The following is a 13,399-nucleotide window of genomic DNA, read 5'->3' on the forward strand; positions in this document are numbered from 1 at the left end:
TTAACTGCCTCTCTAACTGTAAAAGCAACACTGTGAGAATTGAACCTAGTAGCAATAAAATCTTTTTGCAGACAGAAACTTCAACGCACATTTAAAGGCTTTATGTAAAGTAGCAACACATTCTGCTGACCTTACTGAAGCTTCGATGTATATTTGTGCTTTACTGTATGTCAATGGGATGGGATTTATTGGCGTGAGCGTGAAGGTGGTACCTCTCAGACGTGGGGTCTTTGCAGTTGAGTGGGTATTTGAGCTCGATGACATGGCCGTTCCTCTCACGAAGCAGGTCCTGCTGTTCAGTGTAGTACTGCACCAGCTCGGCGAGCGTGGCAAACTTCTCGCCCCCGTACAGGTCATAGTAGTCTCCCGAGTTCTGGATCTTGATGTGGGTCACCTCATCGTTACGCCTTAATGGGGAGAGGTTGAGTGTATTCATTTCTAGCGTATGCTTTAATAACGTGTGGAAATAACTCGCGCACGTGTCCCTGCATAAGCAAAATATAGTTTATGTAGATTTCCCAGCACACACATTACCAATGCATGAGTTTATCAGGCCATCTGGTGCTTTTTAAGAATTGTTATAATAAAGTCTATTTGAAGTGTATCATTAATAAACAACTGTAAATGTTTATCCTTGCCAAGCGAACCCCCCGACTCAAAGATAAATAGCTACTGTATTTTTCGGACTATAAGTCGCACCAACCAAATAATACATAATGAAAAAGTATATACAATATATATGAAACACTGGCAAAAAGTTGAATTTTAGGAAGGGCAATTTTTTATTTGTTCAGAAAAGAAGAGCAAGTAAAAATAGTTAAATGGAGAACAATGTAGCATGAATAATGTAACATTTACAGTTTTGTGGATATGTATAGCATGAAAAAACATAACAGAAAAGCAATAGAAAACACTGGTTAAATCACAAACATTATACACACGATATCAGCTTTCAAATGTGCACTGTGATTTGACATTTTGCTATTGATGAAGTTTTCTCAGTATTTGAAGACTACAAATACAAAGTAGTCTAGCTACAGAAAGGAATTTGTTATAAGAGGTAATTCTGAATAACAAAGTAGGCCATCCAGTATGAATTTCAATTGAGAGACAGAAAACAATTTAACTAAGAAATAAGATTCTGGTGGGACTACTCTAGGACAAACTCTTCTTTCTTATTATCCTCAAGATGTGTCTTGATACTTCCGTATTGCATTTAGGCCTATTTCTTTTTCCATTTCTCCTGTGATCCATCACTTTCTCGGTCTTTCGCTGTGTTTCCTGGTAATTGCTAAATAGCTTTAGTATTGGCTGTTGGCACACTGCCATAGATTTCTATTCCTATTCACATTCCACTCCAACTCAGTTAAAACAGTCATTGAAATACAAAACATAACCCGTTACATTTGATTTACTTGATGAGTTGATTAACCATGCAAATATAAATGAGAACACTTTTCCTAAATGCTTCCATTCCATTTCCAGGTGAAGCCAGGTAAACGGCCCTTAACACACAGGTGCTGCCACTACAGACAGCGCTATATATTAAGAAGATGGACGAGAGAGTGAGAGAGAGGTGAGAAATCAACCCACACTGAACTCTATGCAAACACCACTATGGCAAAGAGGGGAATTTTGGCTCATGGTGGCCACAACAACAGACGGTTGAAACGGTGACAGTGTTTAGAAGCTGAAATTCAGTGATTCAAAGATCTTCTCATTTCATGTTAGGAAGGATTTTCAACGGGTGTGTTCCCAAGGTAAAAAGTCCATCGTGATGCCTGACTGGAAACCACAATATTTGCATCCCTTTTGCGTCAGAATCATGTAAACGAAAAGAAGCACGTAAACGGTCTAATCTGTTTGCATTCTTCTAGTGGCTTCGATGCCGCTACTTTTTGGGAATGTATTTCAAAGCATTTTGATTCACTCCCTTGCAACCCCGTTGGGTGCATATCAATATTTTTGCTTCATCAAAATTTGACACACTCGGATGCAAGTTGCACCGACCGGGCTGAGGTCAATTGGCTTTCTCATAACATCACAGCAGAGTGCTTTTGGTTCTGTTTGTTAACACTTTTCACATCTATCCAAATGAACCACATGTCATGGAATGATTTTGCGTTTAAATAAAACTGACTTGATTGCTATGGTAGTGTGGAAATACTCCTACGTGTCATTAAGGGCTCATAACAGAGATAGAATCCCCTTCAATTGTAACATTAATTGCTTGTTTCAATATTACAATTAGCACTTTAGAAAAATCCCATGTTTGAATGAATAAAAAATTAATGCATCTATTATTTGTCTTTATTTCATTTTAAATGATAATTTAGAAAGCCTTGGTGGGCCAGATTGAAAAATAACAAAACATCGAGATACCTGTGGTCTGTGGTTTGTCCATGTCTGACAGTAATACCACATTCACCTCAATTTGAGTCATGAAAAGCCCGGAGAGATTATACTAAATTACTTGTGTATGTATGTTGTCTGTAACATGCAGGTTTGCAGTAAACACTATTTATAGGATGTTTGTACAAAGACCTCTAAAGAGTAACGTCAATGCAGATGCTGTTGCTATGAAAACTTGTGATTCTTACATTCCCGCTTTTCTCCTTAGGGATATAATTTAAATATTTGAAGGAACAGACATTGCTTTTAAATTTGCAAAACCTCTACTTGCGTGCCTATTCACGTTCATACAAAAATGTGGCGATACGAAAATGGAAGGCAAAGAGAGAGGAAGAGCAAACAGAGCGAGGGCACCAAACTCCCAAAGTGACTATTACCATCTGAGCTATCACTCATGCTACTCAAGCTGGATAATGACTCATCAACTCATTAAACTTTCCTCTGTTTTGAGAAAATACTGAATGAATGTGTGCATGTGTTCTGATACACGATTACTAAATCATAATCATGAATATATTCCAAAAATGTAAAAATTCTGGAAATGCAGTAAATCATTGCAATGTACACTAAGTGGATTTGTTTTACATTCTGCTTCGGATGGACTCATGCTGTGTGTATGTCATGACAATTTAAGCATATTGAATTACAATAGGTCTGCCTTTGGTACAAGGAGTGAAATTTACACAACACAGACACACCAGTACACACAGTTCAAAAAGCCAAGGTCCGAACCTAAACCACAATGGTGGTAAGGTCCCCAAAACCTCTGTTACCAAGCTACAACCACTGATCATATTGCCATCAAAAATCCCAATGTTATCATAAAAATAGCTTTTGAGCTTATTGACACTGATAGTGAACTGAATTGCTCCCACGTCATTATTTCTCTAAAGATTTACCAGTGTTTCAATTGAAGGTTAAGCACAAAAAAATCTTTTACTCGATCAAAATATTAATTCGGAAGGTCAAAGACCAAAACAATTTTCTGTAACTTCATTTTTTCAAGATGGATTAGAACCCAAAAATCCTGCCTTCTATATCCCTTAAAATGGAAAACTAGTCTCTTGTTTGCGCTCACGACTGAACTTTGGACCATTGAGAGAACAGTGAGGCAGAAAAAAAGGTATGTGATCGACAAAAAAAAGAAGGACGTAACAGGGAAAAAAGACAAATACCTGACTGAAAGTGTGAAATCCCCCGGATTGCTCTTGCTGGGTCGGGCCAGGAAACTGCCGTGGACACCCCGGGTCAATAGGAGCTGCTCTGCTTCGATTCCGGTGACGTTAGGGTGGAACCACCTGAAAGCAAAAAGCAAAATGGAGCTGCTATCATGCATCAGGATGGATGGTAGCGTATATTCCCTTTAGTAAGGCCAGGGAACTGAATGAATCACGAACAGAAAACATTGGTGTCACAAAAGTTAAATAACATACAGACAAAAAACGATACATGCTTGGACATTGGCTTCTTAGGACAATATGATTCAATAATAAAAATGGGAAATATGTGCATGAACAGGAACAAATCAGAGGATGACCAGTTGTGTTTGCCTTCCGCACTTCTACTATATAGTATGCCGAGGGTCACATAAAATCACTCATTAGCTTTTCTTGTCATTTGTGCTATTAAAATATATAACAGGCCTAGATCGCAAACGTAATCTTCCAGCATACCTCATTAATTTCATTGTGTTGTCAGAGAAGATGAGACTAACAATGTTATCAGCGCATTTGGCGTGACAGAAAAAAATTCTCATATTGAGATAACCCTTATTATTTCCACATTGCAGGTGAGCATAGAACTGGAGAGTAATAATATAAACAATGATGATGATAAAAAAAAAATGCTGCACACACTTCCTGATGAGAAAATGAATTCAAATAAAAACAGCAGAGCATCGAAAAACACCCGAATAAAAAAAAATACTTGCCATGGATACGGAATCAACCAAATTCATTATATTTGTTTGCGGGGCAAAGCAACGGATGATGTTGATGCAACAGAAATATAGAATGAATCTAAAGTATTGCATTTTTGACTTGTGAGTACAATTATAATTTGCAATTTTCCGTGGCTTTAATTCATAGCTAAATATTAGATTTGAGCAAAAGTAAGACAAATTCCAATTTGTGTTAATAAACATCGATTATTGGATTTGTATGGGGACATTTGGTCAGTTAATGAATTTGTCAAAAGGCAGTATTCAGGATGAAGACAGGCTGAAAGTATTAATAACGCTTTACATTTTTTTTTTTCTGGGATGACTACATTACCATATTTTTTAATTTTTTTAATTTTGACAGGAAGCTTTATAATCCAATATGTGAATTTATTTGTTGAATTCTGATTGTGCTCTGCGACCTCGATTTTCTTGGAGTGGTACAGATACACATTCATAATTCATCAAAACCATAAATGAAGCAGTACAACGAATAATAAATACACTAATAAAAAAAAGATAATTACCGTAATAAAAGAAAACTGACATAAGATACATTGATCCACTAATGTGTCTTACAATCTGGTGCGCCTTATGGTTAAAAGAAAAGTACTGCATTTTTTAATAAACTAGCGCATAAATGACCGCATTATGATTTTTTGCCCGATGAAATAGTAATACAGCATATTAATGAATAATCAAAAAACTGGAGGGTTTAATAAAATGTAAATTAGAAATTTGATGAACCATCTACCTTAAATATTTAATAGTATCTGTATCGTCCCTGCATGGCTAGTCCCTTGGGCTATATTGATACCAAAATATGCAGTAACATACACCATAATTTTCCACACCGCCTGTTTCTGTGTTTGAGTTCTGACTCCAGCAGAAAAAAAAGTTTGCTTACAGACGAAGAGCGAGAGCACGGCAGCGTGAATCAACTATATTATATCATTATTTGAGGCATCCAGCAGTGTGAGTAAAAGCAAGGAAAGGAATATGTGGGTTTACAGGAATATACTAAAGCCAGAGCCAATGATGATGACATGTTGCTTTCTCTGTTGGAAAACAAAATGCAATTATTTATCTCATGTACTTCATAGGTAAACAAAATTCACAGTTTCTAAACTTCATCTGACAGTACAAAGTTAAAGTTTGATTCAGTTTTAGAGTGTGTAAAAGAGAAAGTTATAATTGGCTGGCTATGTGCTGATATAGAAGAAATAATGTGGTGAAGGGAAACATGTCAGTTGTGCAAAAGGAACGCTCATGTTTTAGCTGGGATCATTAGGTTAATCCTCTCTAATTACTGTGGGCCATTGCTAGCTCAGGTAATTCACTATAAGCCATGTTACGTGTCATTTGTAGGGCATAGCAAGACAGCATTATATGTTATAAATAGAATAAATATGTTTGGCTGACAAAAAAGGCTCGAGCTATTTTGTGGATATTAAAGATAAAAAGATATTCAGCTTTACTTGGCATTTGCTGTTCCGAAAAGCATACAGCAAATTCCATACTCACTGGTTAGCGTGTTAGCAATGATTTAATCAGAATGTAGTTTTTTTTAAAGCAAGATCTGATCACTCTACATTAGGGGCGATCATCTGAGTGAGCTTTTCAAAATGACCAACCCAAAGTTATCTAACATACATCATGAACATTATTTAGGCTTTTACATGAAGCCATGGGACGATCACAAAATATGCAAATGCAGAAACATTTTTGTCTAGAGTCATAGTGGCCAATGTTCACCACCGGCAAAAAAAAGCATTGCGTACAAATCTAAGGATGCACAATCATTTATTAAGTTAAAACATTTCTTCAAAAACCTTTAACATTTTGATAGTAAATATACATATTAGCAATTTAATCGGAGCTCATCACAAATATAATAAGATTCATTTACAATGTTGAGAAAAAGCGTATTAAAATACCGTATTCATTCGAGTATAAAATTTTATATAAAAAAACTGAAGCAAAGTTTGGGTGCGCGTTATACACGAATCCCGGTGAAACACTGCCCTCTGCCGGTGAAAGTCCCCTCCGCGGCCGTTATGTATAATAGGAGACGTACAACCGCCAGATGGTGACAATCTGCCTCCTTTTACAAAAGCCAGCCCTCAGCAAATAGCCTTCGGAAAGTTTATAGGTAATAGGGTGGTAAAAATTTAAAAAACTCACTCCAGGGAAACGAGTCCCCCCAGGGAGCACCATCCTTACTCAAGAAGAATGGAATCAATTGTTTGGTGAATCTGATGAAGATTAATCCGACTTTGAAAAATGAAAATATTATGATGATGAATTAGACTTTAAGAATATAAAATTGTAAAATCCATTTGAGAATTGTGTTCATATTGGTACTATAGTTTGTTTTACCAGGTTTGAATGCATGTTTTGTCATGGCGACATGTGTTCAGCATTTGCCAGTTACCCGTACCAGTAAAATCCTTGAGAGCTGAGGAAAAACTAAAAAAAAAAAGTTATGCCAATTTTTAGTGGCATTTAACTATGGTGCATGTTATACACGGGTGCATGTTATACTCGAATAAATACGGTAATCTTTGTTATACTCCTTGTCGCAGGTGAGGTGCGTGTCATTTTGCAAATCATTGCCTTTCATAACAAAAATATATTACCGTCTTCACACGTTGGGGAGAAAGCTGATTGCAACAAGCATACAGTTCTTTACACATACTTTACACGGTGTGTACCTCGACACTGTTTAATATAGATCCTGGGATTAAAATAAAGTCCTGAGGACTAGCTCATCCTGATTCCTGACAATACTGACTCAATATCAGGTGCAATTTTATACATTCCGAGATTGCTTAATAAAATGGCAATCACCTGAACTTAATTTAACGTTAAAGCAAAGTTTCTCTTTGTCAGCATAGTCTACTACACCCAACTAATCATCTCAAATCTCTTTTTTGTTGCGAGTGAAAATTGTTTCATCATCCTGATTATTTACTGAAAATGTATTTTGCTGAGGAAACACTGAGAGGTCATGTGTGTCAGCTGGCAAACAGATTAATCATTGTCTTGTTTTTAATCCTTCACAGATTCCTACGGAGAAATAATAACAAAAAAAACATGGTCCGTCACTAATCTATATTTAATCCTTCCATCCCAGAACTGCTGTCTCTCGTGAAATCATCATAACAATGGGGATGTGATGGAAGTTGCAACACTAGGATTCGTCTACGAGGAAAGTACTTTGACACAATTGTACATCCCTATAAGTCAAGGGTGCCAAACTCGGGTTGGTTTGCGGGCCACATTAACGTCAACGTGATTTCATGCGGGCCGGACCATTTTAGATATAATATTTAGATTTTTTTTTTATAAATGGATTAAAAGCCCGGAATATTCAGTTTTTTATAGATCTAAAACAATGTTTATTTTAGCTTTTTTATATCTTTTTAGATTTTACAAAATGATTTTTGAACTAAAAACACAGAAAAAAATGATTAAAAAATTACAATTATTGATTTAAAAGGGGGATATTTCAGGAAATTTAATATACAGTGGTACCTCGTCATCATACAAAATGCTCGTCTTACGGGGGAAATTTTGATCGAATAATTCGCCCATGATGCGGTCAAAATTTCGTGATGCGACCAAGCCAGGTGGCCATGGCATTTTTTTTTGCATATCTTTCATGTATAACAATATTTACGAGCACCGGATGAGTTATTCAGACCAGGAAACGCACAACGCGCATGGGCGGGGAAAAGAGGGCTTTCTGGGTAATGAAGTATACTCGTGCACACAACGCCGACAGGCAATGGCACTCAGAATAAAACTTTACCCACAATCAATACGTGGGTAAGCTCAGCTGCTGCATTTCCTGTTATTTTTATCTAATACGAGGAGTATTATATTACTTCTCGTTGGCTGCTCATAAGAACATCAGGGGCACTGGCTCGCAACAGCATCCCCGGTAGCAACTCTATCATAGGCGCCGTTCGAGGGGATGCGACCACAGATGCTACAAGCTAAAAGGAGCCGCTAGCCAGCGCCCCCGAAGCTCCCATGAGCAGCGGTGCGATCGCTGCTAAAAGACTGCTGCTCGTTGGCAAGTGGTCGTGCGTTATCCGATTGTGAGGACATTTGTGTGCATCATTTTCGGAATATTTTGAAGGGAATAGTACGACAGCAAACAGCCCATCGATAGCGAGCGTGAGGGTGGAGTGTTTGTTCTGTTTACGAGTGCGTTGTGTGGAAAAAAAAACGAAGCCCCCCGCCCCTTTTGTGCCCCTCTCCCCTCGGCGAAATCCGCCCAATTTTAGTTAGATTAAACACTATTTCTATTAAACCACTAGTTATGTGTTACTTTGTTAATAGATGGGGATTTTTTTTTGTAAAATCTGACAAAAAGTGCAAACAAAACTTAACACAGACAAAGATGTGACTAAAGGATTTCTTTGTGTTTCTTGCAGGTGTTCACTGGTGGGTTGTTGCCCTGTAAAGTAGGCATGTTCAACCAGGTGTTGTTACTTTGCTCGATGCATATGGACAGATACATTTCAATGTAGACCACGAATGTGGTATTCAAAAAAGAGCGACTCTCATCCACCCAACTTTCACTTGGGCTGGTTCCGTCTTCAAGAATAGTCTTGCTACAGTTGTACGTCTATTTTAGTGTGAAGTAAAATGCTAAATTCCATATATACATTAATCTTTTTCAATCATAAAAATCCAGATGTGCTGCGTTTCAAAACAGTGCGCATTTGTGCTGCCAACAAAAACAGAGCCCTAAGATCTATCGGACTTCACCCAGGGCTGATCACCGGTAAAGCCATTTGACGATTGTGAACAGTATGAACATCAGTAAGGTAAAAAAAAAGATACTTAAACTTTAGTTATATGGCGGCAAAATACGTTGAACCAATTAGGTTGCTTGCATACCAGGAATGTGGAGACAGTTGAAAGGGGATAAATTCTCCCTACCTCACCATTCTGGTCGAAGCCTTCCTCAAGCCCCTTCCTTAGATTTTAGTAATCCAGTACACAATTGAGTCCAGGAAGTAGGCAGGACAATATAGACACAAAATGAAAGTGTGTGGGGAAGTAGGTTTAGGGCTGGGTGTTACTGGGTTAACTAAGACGAGACAGTGAACACAAATGTGATTCTTTGCGCAAATGATCGAATGAGAGAGGGTGTGCGTAAGGGTGAGCGAGGGGACAGAGGTCTTGTAATCTGGGATTTGGATGAACGTGAGCGAGCCTGATAGCACAACTCGTCAGCATTATCAGACCCCCCTTTTTTCTCCACCTTAGGCAAATGTGACAAGCTTATGCTACGCCTTCATCCTGAGTGGTCTACAACCAAACAAAGGCCAACCTGTGATCCCTGCACCAAGATTGCTTTTACTTGCCATGACACAGAGCAGACCATGCCAGGCCGGATCAGGATAACAAAACCCTCCGAAATGAAAGGCACTGGCCCGGTCTTGTCAGGGGGAACAAACACAACAGCTGTGTCGCCCGTGCCGGGAGATTACATCTAATCGTGGACGGCATAGTTACACCATATCATAGTCGGCCCTCGCCAAGATAACCCTCTGCAATCCGGCCAATTCAGCACTGTGCCATTAGGCTATTCATTTCCCATGCATGTGATAAAGATACAATTTAATGCATTTGTAACAACATATCTATACCTTGGATATAGTCAGATTCGATTGGCTAAAACGGTACTGAGATTTAAAAAGGAATGCTACAATGTAACATGACTACTTTCGGCAGATATGAGCTTTTTTCCCCCCACAATTTTACACGTCTTCTTTTCTCTAGTATCCGCATGATAACATTATTGTCTTCCCCTCAAACGTAAGCTAAAAACACCTGCAGCTAATACAGGTGTTGTGATGGGAGCAGGGTGACAGGGTTATTATTTCGGGGGAAAGTTCGCCGAAAGAATGTAAGGTTGAACAAGATCTGCCGGGCTACCGATGTCCAATGTCGTTCCAATCTCACTTTTACTCCCTCCTCTACAGATCATGATCTCAGGAGCCAAGTGACTCAGGGCTTTCCAAGAATAGGATTTCCTTTGCAACCCATTTCCTTTCTTGCAGCCTCGAGCAGAGAACCAGGAACAAAAACACAAACGAGCAGATGAGACTCCAAATACGCTTGTTTGGACGGATAAGACATCAACAGAGAGTTTAAAAAAAAAGTGTCATGGGATTGACATGGGCAGCTGGGAGTTTAATATTGGGCCCCAAGCGGGTGGAGGGAAAATGGGGCAAAGTGTGCGTCCACAGCTCCCGCTTAGTCTCTTACGTAATGTCTCAAGTTCAATAAAGCCTGGACCATCTATTTACAGCATGCCTGTCTAGGCCCTCCGACAAAAAGGTGGTATACTTAGCAAGGCATCAAAGTCCCCACAAGGGCTATATTGGTCACAGATTTTGGTAATGTTGTCCGTATTTTTACCCCAGCTGATGTCCACAGAGTGCTTAACTAACACTCATCATAGGATGCTTTACAGCAGGGGCGTCAAACTCTGATTGGTTTGCGGGCCACATTCATGCCAACTAGATCTCCAGTGGGCCGGACAGTTTATTTTTGACCAAAAAAGCTAACTTTTTTGTAAAAAAAAAACATTTTGATAAGTATTGTCCGGACATGTATTCATCCTTAGAGCTAGAGTTTGTATTTGTTTTTCTCAGGGCTAATAAATTACATTAATCAATAGTGGATTATGAAATTGCTTGCTTTTGATCTAAATGATGACTTAGTAATAGAAACTATTTGTTCTTAGTATCGAGCCTTTTTAAGTTAAAAAGCAACATCACAAGATTCCAAAATTTTCATTATTGTTTCATAGAGGTGGAATTCATCTGAAATGTTTACTGTTTAAACAAAAGTAGTTATTGTTGGCTTACTTGGAATTGTAGTATCATTTGTGTGCTTGTAATCATCAAAGAGGTAAAAAAATATCTCTTAACCACTCCAACTGGATTAAAAAATATTTTCCAAATAAAATGAAGAGTACTTTAGATCTGTATGGTATTTATTTAGATGATCTTTGAGGAATCCTTTTTTACTCTATTCTATGCATAACGCACGTTTCTAAAAAAAAAAAAAAAATGAACAGTTGGTGCGACGAGACCTTCTGGAAGTGTTGCTAGCGTTATCTAATTCCTCCACACGGGCTGTTATTTTCCTGTGGACTGACAGAGAAAACTGACTCAAATGAGTCTCATTGACAGATGGGGTCTGCTACATTCACAAAGGGGGTAACATGACAATATTTTCAATAGGTGGTTAAATGTACTGGAGGTAACTGCTGTATGAGTGAATTCAACATGGAATTCTGTGGTCTGACAGAGCGAGAAAGACTTTAGCCACACATCTTTTGTCTTGCTGTGAGGTTTTAAACAGGAAGTGCAGAGGCAGCATAAAAGCAACACTCATAAATGTCTCAGTCTTTTGCACAAAGCATGAGGAAAAAGAAAACAACTCAATGCTTTTTGAAATTTCACACTTTTCAGGTTTCTGCTATATTTAGTCTGAACTTGATTATGACCTCTACCTCACTCAGGCATTCAATATGTCCTCTAAATGTTTTATTGTGGTGTTTTTCGACCCATGTTTTATTGCTCATCACCAGTTTTAATGAACTTCAGTTAGATTTGTTTTAAAAGTAGTGTACATTAATCTGTAAAACAACTATTGTTTCTTTTTAAAATCAATATTAGCAGTTAACATTCTCTTGAGTTAAAATGTGGGCTTCTCTAATTTTTGTTTTTTTGTTTTGGTTTGTCAAACAAAGTTTTGTGACAGTTTAACCCCAAAACGGAGTGCTCCATTATTCCCAACTGGAACACAACCAGCATTGCCGAATGGATTATTGTTACAGTGTACATTTCCTTCTAAACACTTTGTAGAACTTAATACAAAATGTCAATTACAGAAACTTGAAAAAGCATTAACATGAACGATTCAAGCATATACTGAACTAATACTCCTGTTGCACAGATCTGTTTACCGCCCGTACAGTTATTTGCTTTTTTGTGTCAACTATAAACTTCGTTAGTGCAAAGAAAGCAAATTCTGAAGCACGTGATGTATAGAAATTGTCTCCAGAGCAGCCAGCTCCTGGAGTCAACATTTCCCAGGTCACCTTGCAGCAGGAAAGAACGCTGATGCATGTGGACAAATAATTAGTCTAGACATAGAGAGCAAGTGCAACATTTGCAGCTAAAGATGATCTTGGATGCAAACACTAGGATTAACTACACAATATCCCAAAAGATTTTTGGATTATCAGGATTGTGGGATTGACGATTCCAAAAGTTTCTCATATAATTATTGTTGAAATGGTACATTGTAACTATGGTTGTACATTTGGTAATGGTAACTAACAGGTTGACTCTGAGACAGATGAATTAACAACATCATTTCCAATAGAATTTGGAATGAAATAGTCATCTGGTCATCAAATCTTTGTATGAAGAAACAATCGTTAACTCATTATAATGTCAATGTTTTTTTCTGTATTCAATTTGTAGACCTTTTTTTCCTCAAACTTAATAAATTGCCATTATTCTATTGGTCTGCTCTAGTTTTGACCTATAAATGGCCAACTGCTTATCTCAGACATAAGAACTGGGTAGTACTTAGATTTTAATTAAAACCACTGTTAACAAAATCATAGATATTAATGTTAAAAGCAACAGGCCTAACTCAAATTTCATATTTTTCCCTTTGCTCGTGTCGGTCAGTGGATAGATGTTTCGTATCTTGACAGTTTCTTACATGGATATTTCTTATCTTTGATAAACACGATAATCTGTGATTTTTCAAATGAAAACAAAGTGTGAAGTACTTCCTCCTTTTACAAACCACTAGACTAGTGGCAATAAATAAATATGCTGATAAAGTATTGTCAATGACTTTGACAGGCAAGATGTTTCTACTACATAATAAGAAATTAAATACAATTGAACTTAAAAAACAGAGTATTGGCATGCTTCTTCCAGCAATAGATTTTTTTAATTAAATATCAAAGAAATTGTTATTTTTAAATTATTA

The 13,399-nt window shown here is 37.6% G+C and overlaps 1 protein-coding gene across 6 annotated transcripts in view; it reads right to left on the reverse strand.

Annotated features, from left to right (window-relative positions):
- Positions 1–13,399, reverse strand: part of ptpn11b (protein tyrosine phosphatase non-receptor type 11b) — a 44,339-nt gene that overhangs the window by 30,402 nt on the left and 538 nt on the right. For 5 of the 6 annotated variants that reach the window (XR_013303146.1, XR_013303144.1, XR_013303145.1 and 2 more), the window contains exons 2-3: positions 3,588–3,710; positions 213–407 (exon numbers count right to left, since the gene is read on the reverse strand). Coding sequence is in view for 2 of the 6 variants with exons in the window: in XM_077608943.1 (XP_077465069.1) it covers positions 213–407; positions 3,588–3,710 (318 nt within the window). In the remaining 4 variants the exon portion in view is untranslated. Of the gene's footprint in view, positions 1–212; positions 408–3,587; positions 3,711–9,307; positions 9,402–13,399 lie in introns of those variants that run through there. The other variant, XM_077608969.1, reaches the window with a different exon arrangement.

The sequence above is a fragment of the Stigmatopora argus genome, chromosome 1, assembly GCF_051989625.1.
Source record: "Stigmatopora argus isolate UIUO_Sarg chromosome 1, RoL_Sarg_1.0, whole genome shotgun sequence".
Taxonomy (NCBI): domain Eukaryota; kingdom Metazoa; phylum Chordata; class Actinopteri; order Syngnathiformes; family Syngnathidae; genus Stigmatopora; species Stigmatopora argus.